At 43.5% G+C, this 12,449-nt stretch overlaps 1 protein-coding gene across 1 annotated transcript in view; it reads right to left on the bottom strand.

Annotated features, from left to right (window-relative positions):
- The window catches only part of LOC112952154 (rab GTPase-activating protein 1-like), a 42,000-nt gene extending 29,551 nt beyond the window's left edge, over nucleotides 1–12,449 (bottom strand). Inside the window, exons 1-2 of the mRNA XM_026044964.1 lie at nucleotides 11,987–12,449; nucleotides 6,539–6,667 (exon numbers count right to left, since the gene is read on the bottom strand). Coding sequence (XP_025900749.1) covers nucleotides 6,539–6,667; nucleotides 11,987–12,154 — 297 coding nt within the window. The 5' untranslated portion in view covers nucleotides 12,155–12,449. The remainder of the gene's footprint in view (nucleotides 1–6,538; nucleotides 6,668–11,986) is intronic.

The following is a 12,449-nucleotide window of genomic DNA, read 5'->3' as shown; positions in this document are numbered from 1 at the left end:
GAAACACTGATATATGCTCAAGCTGTCCCAATACACAACCCACAGGAATGCTTTGCTTTCCACTTCCTCCTACCCTTACAACTTGTGCTGCAGACATGAGGGCTGTTGGGCAGCAGGAGCTGCTGGGAGCAGGGAATGTGCCATGCGACCAGTGTGTGCATGGAACGTGCTGTTGTCTGCCTGAGGTCTTCATGGTGAGCCTCTGGCTTCCTCCAAACATAAACTGTCTTTAAAGGATCCCCTTTTCGAAGCACTGTCCATATCTCAGCAATGACTGAAAGCTTTCATGAAAAAAAAAACCCCACAAAACCACTGCTCTCAAAAGCCCACCCGTCTCCCACAACTCCTCAAGCACCCTGCACTGTTGAAGTGGTGCCGAACATGAAGCTTGGTGCACCCTGGGGAGCTCATGTGGCATCAGGGGCTGCAGGGACCTCCTTGCCTGCATGGCACAGAGGGGCCTCAGGCTTGAGCTACCAGACACCAAGGGACACCTCACAGCACTGCCCTGTTACACGGGAGCACCTCCAGAGCAAATAAACATTCTACAGCATTTTGGTGCAGCTTTTCAGCTAGATCCTCCAAAGCCTGCTCTCTCTGCAATGATTTCTGAAGAAAGGAGGAGATTTTAAAAATATGAATAGCAGCATTATAAAGTACTCTGGCAAACTTCTACTTCAATAGCTTAGGTAACAGGCAAATGGCTACTTGCTCAATTCAACTTGGAAGAGCATCAATAATGGCAAAAATAATACATGGGGTTTGCAATGGAAAATTATTAATGGGGACTTAAGCTCTGAAATCTAAGGTCCCTGCAGACCTCGGCATTAAAAAACGCCTAGCACTGTTGTTCTAAACTTAGTTTTGTTTGCTCACTTGTTTTTCAAAGGAGAGAGATTCAGTTGCAGGTGCTTGAGAAAACAAACACCAGAAAAAAATGCAGAAAGACACTGTCCTCCGTGTGCTACCTTGGTCCATTAGTCAAAAAAAACAACAAAAAGAGGTAGCTCTCCGTGCAGGCATGCTGTTAGCATACTACAGTGCTCCACAAACTACTGCTTCATTTCACCTGTGCAAAGCRAGGTCAGGACCCAACTGCTCTCTGCACTACTCCAAGGGTCAAAGTGCCCCTGTCGTTTTCTCCTGGAGCTGCCACGAGCAATCGCCRCCGCCTCAGCTCTCCCCGCGCTTTGTGCAACAAGTCAAGATCACAGTTACAACACCTGGAAGTCTTGTAACACCTACAGAAATCCATTAACCATAAGTGATGACACAGAGTGGTTATGACACCAGGCAGCTTGAAATTTTGGGCCAAATATAATCTCTTCCACATGCAAATCTGTTGAGATTTCTCGGAATAGAAATAAAAGAAACTCCTTTTGTTGGCACTGAACCAATAGGAGACAAAGGAGCTTCTTCCTGCATGCTCAGAAGGGAGAATATAGAGTTTCTTGACCACAGGAACTGATGTTTTAAAAAAGAGGTAGATATAAAATATTCTTCAGTGTCCTACAGTTCCAAATTTGCGCTCAGGTAAGACCAAGACTGAGGCTAGCAAGGGGCTCAGCTTCTTGGCACCAGGGTCTACAGCATCTGAAAGCAGCTTCCCTGTGAACCACTGCTTTGCTGCTTACTGCTCGGCTTCCATCAGCTTCCTCACATCTGACTGCTTGAGGGAGACAAAGAGAAGTATATCTGAATTTTCATTTCCAAAAAAATTCTCTATTTGAGACTGAATACTTCTGTTACTGCTGAAGACATCAAAATATACTGAGCACTTCTTTCTGGTCAACAAATACAGGGCACAGAGATYTTTCTCAGTCTTTCTACATCTATACTTTACTTACATGTCTTCTGCCACAATGTGAAAGCCSGAGGTTTTATTTGTTTTGCATTATATCCATAAGTATTGATCTTGGGATACATTTATTTTTCTCTACACTCTGTTCTGCATCACAAAAGTGTCTTAATGAAGGAAAGCATCTTATTTTGAACKGACTCTGTTGTCCTCTGCACTGCGTCCAGAACATCCTTCACCAAGAGCAGGGAAGATAAGATGCTATTTAGTTTAAGTGAAAATTAAAGTTTAGAGATATTCCTAGAAAGAAACACTTAATGATTCAACCTAAAATCATAACAATTTTGGTTAATTTAAATCTGCTTTTTAGCAAATATATTGTATTTTTAAGTTTATCCTTTCTCTGTTTATAAAATTAATTATATATCTGATTTATAGTGATAACTCAAAGCAAAATTTTTTTAAAAAGGCAGTTTTCTTAATGCTTAAACACCAAGCAAATGAAACCTCACTGCCTAATGCAGGCTGCAGGTGTGTACATTAGGAAGCCAGAGCTRCAGTATTGGAATCAGTAGCTGGTAGCAAAAGCTCATCACCGAGATGACAATCATGTGAAAGGTCAGGCTGTGCTCCAGGCAGCCCAGTCTCATTCTCGTCTGCCAGTTCAGTGCACTGGGTAATTCCACAAAGTCAAACAGAAAGGCAGAGGCTGCAGTTGAACTCAGAGCAGGCATTAAAAACCACAACCCATCTTCTCGTGTCACCAGACTCTGCTCACCAGCAATAGCCGGGGCAGGGGGTTTCATCATCAGCTTTTCACAGTAAGTCCCATAGTGGCTCAACAGGGTTTGTGGATCTAAATACCATTCTCCTCAACTTCCTTTGGTCCTTTTATTCAGCAGCTGATAAATATGCCTTTTTTTTCCCCCTTCCTCCTGTCCATTAGAAGGTTAATTAGATACATCACTGGCAGAACCAGAGCAATAAAAAGCTTTTACAATCTCAAAGTCTTTCCACGTTTATCTCCTTTCTTTTTTCTGCTGCTGCATTTTACTCTCACAAYAGTAAAAGCTCCCAAACATCCAGATAAATACACATATATACATACGCAAAGACAAAGAGGGAAAATGTGCTAAAGAGAAAAGGAGAGAACAAGCAAGTTATTTTTATTCCATTCCACTGAAACTCACACAAATCAAGATATAATTTCTTGCTAAGCCATGCCTGCAGAGGAGCGGCTAGAATAATTCCCCAACCACAGGACAATGTTAGCTTCAAAATTTGTGTTCGATTCAATCCCTGCCCCTGGAGAACGTGCCACTCTCATGCCCACGAGTGCATGTGGTAAAGCCAGCTCCCCAGGCTGGCGACCTGCGCGGCRCTGCTTCCCGCCCGGCGGAGCCTTCCGGGCATGTCCACCAGAGCAGCCAGGAGTCGGGAGGAGGAATCCTGCGGCTCCTGGGCTGACCTTGCCAGGTATCCCTTCCCTATGGCTGGCTCAATGATCTTGGAGGTCTTTTCCAACCATAATGATTCTAGAGCATTTATAGAGCAATATCATTAAATAGTTCCAATTTTAAATGTACATTAAGAACACTTCCTGAGTGAGAAAAACTCTAGCATGGCTCCTGTTCCCTCAGCTGGAAAAGCCCTTGCCATAAAGCACAGTGTGGCYGTCGGGTGTGGTTGTGCTCCGCACAGCCCGATAACCTTGCCGGTACACGCAGCAGGGATAGGACTTGCCATGGTGGCTTTGGACTGACAAAGCCACCAAGTTTTTTCAAGGTCATTCGATGATTCTTACAAGAGCCTCAACATAGCAAGTCTTTACCTGCCACTCACTGATAAGTAAAAAAGGATTCGGTGCAAAAGATTCATGTAAAAGAAGGCAAGATGGCAGCTGCTGGCCTGTTATCCCAATGTTTTTGTTGGTGGTTGATTTATCAGCTACATAGCCTCTCCAGAGTGACTTTTCCAGGCAGGCAAGGGGAGAACCTGCAGCCTAAACTGAATTGAAAGAATAAAGCTGATAAATTTCTAAAATTACAATCAAAAGCATTACCCCTTTCTGAGGACATGTACAGATCTTTACATGAGATACTGCATTGAGAAATAGCTGAGGCAGGTTTAACAAGTATATAGAACATGTTAGCTGTTTCAATAAAGCAGTACATTAAGTTTAACTTTCATTGACCTAGAAGAGGCTCTTTCCTTCTTCATTCATTCCTTAAGCAGAGCTTCCAAAGACACAGAAAAGCCCTTGTAATGTTTCATCACAAGCAGAATGTGAAAATAAACAAACAAAAYAAAATAAAAAGCATAAGTACAAAAAGTACTGACAATCATTCTAGGCTGCTGGAAATCAAGGCAATCCTTTATTCTACTGGCATAATACACARCCTGCTCCCATCAGCTGGAAAATTCTCCTCAAACAGATTTTCACCTTACACTGCTGCACTAAGACGAACATCCCCTTCCCTTTGTATAGGCCACTGTAATAGGAAAGAGTTGGCCATTTAACAACTACAGACTGGAAAAATAACTKGAAACAAAAGTAGTAAAAATCTTCTATTCATCTATTCGTTAACTTTAAATGTTCATGCTTTATTAGCTTTTTATTAACCCTTAAATTAACATCTTGACCTCCTGCTCAGAGAATATCTTTCTACTCTATCTCATAGATGGCAAGGAAAAATTTGTATGATATTGGGCTCTGTCTACCCTATGAATCTTGGCAGATAACTTCCTAAATTCAGTCTTTTACAGCTACATCTACTCTGCAGATGGGTTGCTTTTTTCTAATGCCTCATGTTTAGGTTACAAATATCAATACAGAAGCAAGGAACAGCACAGCACCTCACTCTCACTGCAGTAAAACACATACAGGGCTTCTGTTTTCCAAACATAACAAGTTTTGCCCTGTCAACAAGACGGACGACGACTACATCTGACCTCTGCATTCCCTAGGACCTTATCTAATGACAATTATCAAGACTATTTTCCTATTCAAACATATSTCTTGTAATTATTAGCTCCTGTTTGTAAACACCATTATTATAATATCTAATTATACAATCATAAAATAGCTGAGGTTGGAAGGCACCTATGGAGATCATCTAGTCCAAGCCCCCTGCTCAAGCAGGGTCAGCTAGACGAGGCTGCCCAGAACTGTGTCCACTCGGGACCCAAGTCTCTCCAAGGACAGAGACTGCCCAACCTCTCCGGGTGACGGTTCGGCTGCCTTCCCATCCATGGCAAAGCAGGCTTACCTCTTGCTTTTGCTCGGTCCCACGTGCTGAAACCACGTAAGCACTCTAACAACTGCCTCAAACGGAATTTAAAACCCTTTCCAAACAACACGCTGCATATAAACACACAACAGACACAATTTAAAAGGTTAATAAAAAATACCATCATGGGGCACACATCACATTGTTGGAGAAGAAAATACAACAGTTAGGCTCAGGAAAACACATAAATCCCTTTCAAAAATGCCATGAGGACTTTTGTTTTAACCTTGCATCAGAAAAATACACGCTGAGTACACACAGCATAAAGATATTTTGACTGTACTTGTTGATCTCTAAATTACTCATTTGCAAGAACTGAGCTGAAAGTCCTAAACACATCAAATGCAATTGTAGTCCTTCACTTCCAAATACTCCCATCCTTCAGCAGCAGAGTTCAAATCTCAAGYCCAATTAAAAGAAAAACAAAAACCTTTGCACAGAACCTCCTTGCTTTGTCTAGAATAAACAAGAATACTGAAAAGCCCCGTCTCTCAAAAGGTCAGTTTTTTAACAAGTATGGAAAAAGCTTTTGCTTTAACAACTATTAAGCAATACAAAAATATTGCTTAATACATATATATATACATAAATATTGAGAGARAGATAGAAATAAATACGATGTTAGAGATAGAGAAACATATTTAATTGTATTTCTCAGCCCATCTTTGGCCTGCACCAAGCACACATTGCCCACCAGAGCTCAAGCTCTAGGAAATAATAAACCCTTTTTTTTTCTTGTCTGAGGACCAAATATTAAGCCCATCCATCACTATACATATTCCAACAGAGAAGTCCATAAAAATCCCAGACCTTCCGAATGACAGTTTTATTATTTCTGTGATTATTTTCAGTAAAACATTCCCAGTCCCAAAAGCTTATAGTCAGGATCCTGTAACTCGCCATCACTGATTAAAGGCCCAATAGTTGTGTCCAAGACCTTCAAAGAAGCCTTTCGTTTGATAGCAAGGTCTTGGAGAGGGTGCAATATAAAAAGATGTTTGGTCTTGGCAAACTTCATGCACAAAAGAAACTAACTTTGCAGTTATCTATAGATAAAACAGTAGTCTGCAAATAAATAGCCTCAAAATAAAACAAATATTATCTGACATATCATTGTATGATGACATGATATCTGGTTCACTGTTGTAATGTTATGACTACAAAATAGCTAATGCCTTTGGGGGCACTGATGATAATTTCTAATTATGCATCAGTTTTCTATTTTAATTAGTAGCTTGAGCCAAAGACAAAGGGGAAAGCTCAGTGCTACATTTCCTTTAAATACAAAAATCTGTGTACGCATACAAATACACATATATGCATAAAGTAATTAAACGAYGATGACTCCGGGACCATGCTTGTCGGCATCCTACTGCCATTCTCAGCACCACTCCTTGCTTTCCATGAATAARGTCGGGGGTGAAGGAGAGGAAAGGGAGACTGCTCCTACCTTAATGTTGCAAGCTTGCTCCATCAGTCGTCGAGCGTTCTCCTCAGCTCTGTACCTCTTGGGCAACTGCACCCTGAAGAATTTCAAAGCTCCTTCAAAATCAGCTTGCAAAAGGTCTTCTTTTGAGGTCTGCAATCAAACACAGAGAGCAGCTGTGAACACCAAGAACACGCAGTCGTGCTCTTTTACTGGTTTTGTCATTTATTGAATATGTTCCAAAACACATTAGCTCAAAAACACCCTCTATGGAAATAGCTCCCTAACATATATCTCATAAAATGAATCAGAAGTCAGAACATGTTCAAGGAATCCCAGGCAGAGCCCTGTGACCGGTAGACTGTAACCTGCCAACATACTTTAATCTCCTCCACCTACCAGGTTAGAGAGGGAATCGGGCAAAGCCTGTCRTGATGCAATTCAGGGAGGAGAAAAACGCAGAACAACCAAACACGAAAAAAGACAACAAACATATTTTATAGAAAGTTTRTTTTTCAGAGCTGATTTTCCTCATGTAGTCCTAAAAAGACAACATAAATATAGATACCCATGGCTGCAGACATGAGAAGCAAAATGCCTCTGACTCATAGGAGGCATCAGSAAGTCAATGTGCAGAAGTCTGTGACACAGTTTCTCAATGAGCATTATGCCAGAAAAAAAAACCTTTCACATATATTCCTGTATCCTTTAAAATGTTTTATCTCTCACCGTGGTAACTAGCCTAATGCTAACAGGCCAGAAAATGTTACAGTTTCAACATTAATTCTGTTCTGCTACTGACAAAATAAAGGGATCGACAGGMCACAGACAAATACATCCATCTCTGGACTTACTGAAGGCTACACCAACAGACTGCAGCTCTACAATACCAGGGCTTTAAATAGTTCATTTAGGACATCATCTCAAAACGTGAGATCCAATCCGAGTCAGACTCAGTGAATGAGATGCCTCCAGTTACAGCCCAGGACTGGTGCACTAGCCTCACAAGGTACAGGCGGGGAGCAGCCCAGCTGCCCCAGCACTCGCTGCAGGAGGAGCACCAGTCCCCACTGCTGTTTGCACCACACCGACTCCCCCTCCCCGCGAGCAAAGCGCAGGGTGGCCTCTGGCCTGGCTCCATGCAGGTGCACGTGGACTCCTTCCCATGGGGAATGGGATGGATCCCTGACTGGGTTCACCTCCGTCCACAGAGGCAAACTTCAAAAGTCTCCAAAGGAGGAGACATGACAACCTCACTGGGAAGCCTATTCTAGTACCCTACCAACCCAACATCAATGAAATGCTTTCTCAAATGCAGACGAAGCTTCCTGCATTGCAAGTGGAACCCCTAACCATGTCCTTTCTAGCCCTGCTCCTCACAACACTCTATGCCTTATGACCTTAGGTGGTGAGGGGAGGGCACCACATGCTGCCCAAATGCACCCCGCTGCTCTCGCTCACTGCGCGTAGCTGGGGTGGCCCAGCTGGGCTCTCCATGGCGTGGGAGGCTATTTTGCCATCAAGACTTCTGGACAGCTGCTCCCAGCACAAAACAAACACTTTTTACCATTTTATTAGGAGCTAGTATCCTGATTTAAGTAAGTATTCTTCCTCAAGGTTCAGACCAGAAATACTTAAGTGCTGCATTTAAACTAAATTAATATAACGCATTGAGAGATTTAGATTTTGCATGAAAATGGCAGCATTTATATGCAAAACACAGCTACATTTAACGTTCTTAGGTACCTACCTGAATCACTGATATATTGATACTTTTAAATGAATCCAAGGGAAAATATTCCTTCAACACTATTGAATTAGCAATTCAAGGACTCATTCCCTGAAAATTCCAGGGCCCAACCCAGAAAACCCTTTACTTAGTGGAAAAAACAGTGAGAGTAAAATAATAAATTTCTATCACTGACTTCACTTGTGTAAAAATACAAACCATCACCTTGGACAGCTTAACAAAACAAGGGGCAGAGCCCACCGTATTTGGCTCTTTCTACTCTACTCCGCATTTTTGTTTAATTACAAACATTGATCAGAACAGAGATTCACAATTAAAACCACAGAGAATCAAATTAACGTTAAGAGCAACACTTGCTGGGCTGCACATTCTTGCATATTCTACACTTTGCTGCACTGATTATGCTAACAAAGCTCTACGCATTAGAAATATCAAAGGCAACAAATAACCAGATAAACACAGCAGGCAAATTATTAGTTAACAATTTCTAAAATCTCAGCTCACCTTCTAAGGTTTGGCTAAATACGTTCCCTAGGAACTCCTTCCCATGCAACTTAAGTATTACACATTTATAAAAAAAATGATCTATGGGATACAAAGTATCATATGGACTGGGTAAAACTAGGAAAAACACTTCTCAATAGATACTATAGAAGCTTTCAGACCTAAAGGTAACATTCCGGGAAATGAAAAATGCTTGATAAATTAGGAAAAGATAATATGAGCTTTAAAAGATAATTTTTTTCAGAGAATTAAACTAAGTGAATTTTGAATTTTTAAAGCGAATAATGTTAACAGTATTACAACTAATTTCCCCTACAGTATTTAGGAAATGTGATTAATACAAAGGACCAAGACTGCTTTTTTCTTTAATTCTACTGTCTTCAATTAATAATTCTACAGTCTCTGTTACTGCCTATATCAGCTAAATCTCTTATTCCCACCTGGGAACTAATAAATCTGAAGAAATTTGGGATTAATCACACTACTTTCTTCACTTACTTCCTCCTTTCTAAGAAGGAAACTACAGTAATTTCTATAGGATGCTCTTTATATAGAATGTATATAGAGAATTTCTCTAGAACATCAGTAACAATAAATTGCTACTAAATCAAAATTTACTGTTTTACACTTCAACGAACAGGTGTCAGGAACAGGATAAAATAAACAGCAGAGAACGATCTGGCTAAACTCCACCTTTGCATTCAAATTGCTACTGGTAAATTTGCAATGCTTACAAGCATCCTCACACCAATTTTTCAGAGCATATTTACCCTGCAACGTCAACAGAGATGGATTTAAGTTCTTTTAGAGCACGCAGGAAGATATGCTGTGGAAAGCAATCAAGATGTGGAAGCTATTTTCTCTAAGCTGGTACCTCCCTTGGCACTGGGAGCACAAGCTGCAGCACTGCCTGTTGCACCATTTCTCACACTGCTGCCCTTACAGATGAGGCCCAGATGTGACCCCTGGTGCATGATGGCGAGAGGAAGAGGAGGAGCCATGGTGCATCTGGCGAGCGTGAGGGCCGATTCGCTTACAAACAACGCTGCAAAGCTTGTTTGCTACAGCAATGCAGCTACAGGTACACAGACACATGCTTCTGACAAACACATGTGCATACTACTATATATATATACACACACAYACACACACACACACACTTTATTGGCAAAGCTTATACCCTTTTCCCTAATGCAAAGGCAACCCTGGCAAAAAAACCATCTTTCTGGACAAAATCTGTTCACCCTAAGACACTGCTTTGTTACAAGAAAGTCACAGAAAAAACAGAACACTGCTTTGCAGGCCAAAGTTGGTGAAGGACGCAGCCTCAGGTGCCCATGCAATGACTTGGCATCCAGGAGGACCGCACGCTCGTGGCGCGCACCAGTCCCCACAGCAGCCACATACCTCTCCTTACCAAGGCCTCTTAATTCTGCTCCACAAAATACTGAAGAACAAACACAAAATYCACTGCCTGCCTCCACCACCACTGCGTCAGCAGGGAAATCCACACCAAATCACTGCTGTCTCACTTGCCCATCATCACACGCAGCTGGGGGCAGCCAGAAGGCCATTTCCACTCTCCTAAAGCTGCCAGTGTTRGAGATTATTTATTATTATTTTTTTYCCCACCCAACATGCTGGTGGTTGATGTTCTGCTCGCCCCAGGCATCTATTTACAATAGCAGAGGTGGGGGAATAAGCTCATGTGTTGACTAAAAAATCTAGACTTCATCTTACAAAAAGATCTGTTTTTGTTTCTGTGGTATCTTTAGTTCTGATTAACGTACAAATTCCTGCTCCTCAGAGATTTCTCATGTTTTAAAAATCATTAGGAACACAGTCACTCCTTATCTATGAAAGGGATGTGTGTCGAAAGGGATATATTAAGGTAATAAAATCCCATGGGAAACCACACCGATTCCACAAATCCTCTTCAGTATCAACCCAAGCATTAGCTCTATTCCTTTGTGTCTTTCATTTATTTATTTTTTTTTTAATAAACACAATTCTGCCATTCAGTAAAGCAAGGATGACTGCAGGATGAAGTGCACCAAATTTCCTGCTRTCCTCCATGTGGAGAGCTGGCTACAAAGCCCGATTATGCCGCGTGAAGCCCTCAGCGGTTTGTCCTGCCGCCCCAGGGCCCCTCGCATGCTGCGGTGATCCTCGTGCCRGTGCTCCGGGCACCGCCTGGACGCAGGAGCCAGCGGGTGCTTGGAGGGAAGCCTGGATAACGCCTGTACAACCAGCATGTTTGTTCATACGTTACCAGCCCCTACAGTAGGGACCAATACCTGCAAGCATCCAACTCATCTTCGCTTTGCCAGTGGTTAGGTTGGGCTGTGCCCGTTTCCTCCTGCTGTCTCAGAGAGCCAGGACCTGCTGGTACAGCTGCCTCCCGGTTTGCCCTGCRCACCGTGCAGAGCCACCCATACCCKGGGGAAGGGCAGCATCCCACTAGGGAACAGCAGGACCTCAGGGATGGGCTCTGTCRCCAGCCTGCCACAGCCCACAGGCGCCTGCRGCCGGAGCAAGGCTGGGAGCAGGGCCCCACGCGGCCCGGGCACTGCGTCTGCGGGTTCGGCTCTGCTGTGCCCAGCAGTGCGAGTGAGGACGCAGGCCGGGCTTCTCCGCGCCATGACACGCCGCCCTGGCCCCGGCCGTTTCACAGGCACACACCTCATGTGCTATGAGGGCTAAAAACGCCTTCAGCAATTTTTTCTCAGGTAGTCTTTATACTCATAATTCAAGCTTCTTTCACATGGCATCATCTAGCTTTCTAAAGACAAGCACAAAACCATTAAAAACCAAAAATACATCAGCAGAATCAGATTTTTTACTAATGTTTAAAGCCCATGATGCTGCAGCTACAGAATCGGATGTGATGCTGGTGCACTTTCCAGCAGCAGCCAGGGCATGCTGCTGACTTGCTGCCGCTCCCGAGCCGAGAACAAAAGCCCTCCCAGCCTTAGAAAAACAGTTTTTTAGACTGCAGCCCTTGCTGAGCCCCTCCAAGCTGGATAAGGAGCAGCCACAATCCACCATAGCACCCAGCCCTCCCAGCAGCAAGGCAGCAGCAGTGCTTAGGAAAAGGGTCAGGTGAAGGCAAGGGAAAACCAGGGGCTGTCTCCACGCAATGGAAAGGATCTGGGGGAGGAAGTGGGTTTGGGAGGGGCAGTGGCAGATGAATTAATCTCAAGAAAAGGTGATCTCACCGCGAGCAGCCGAGGCACGAACAGGCGATGGCCCATGCCCAGAAGTTCCAGCACCCGGCATGCATACTCGTTCACCAGCTTGCTCCTCTCGTCATGCATGTCCTGGGACTTTTTGACAGGTGGTGCAAGCTTGGCAGCAGGGGTTTTGCAAGGCACCCCTTCCTCCATGAGCAGCAAGTGGTAAGTATCCAGAGTGAGGAGAACAGGCTTTTCAGCAGGATTTCAAAGGGGCACCGGGAGCGGAGCCAGCTGCGGGTCCCGAGCAGGCTCAGRGGCGGCTGCAGCAGCTAAGGAGCGTCTCAGAAACAGAAAAGCATCTTTGCTAAGAATCAAGGAAAAAAATGATCCACTGCGCTGGCTCCGCCAGAGTCCGAGGCRGATGGAAAAAGCAAACCGAAGAAAACATGGATCTCAAATGTATCTAAAAAGCAGGAAAATGGCAGAAGGGGAGCACAGGCAAGGT

Source organism: Nothoprocta perdicaria, unplaced genomic scaffold (genome assembly GCF_003342845.1).
Source record: "Nothoprocta perdicaria isolate Ctin4 unplaced genomic scaffold, notPer1 scaffold_392, whole genome shotgun sequence".
NCBI lineage: Eukaryota > Metazoa > Chordata > Aves > Tinamiformes > Tinamidae > Nothoprocta > Nothoprocta perdicaria.
This window is presented reverse-complemented; position numbering and strand designations above follow the sequence as displayed.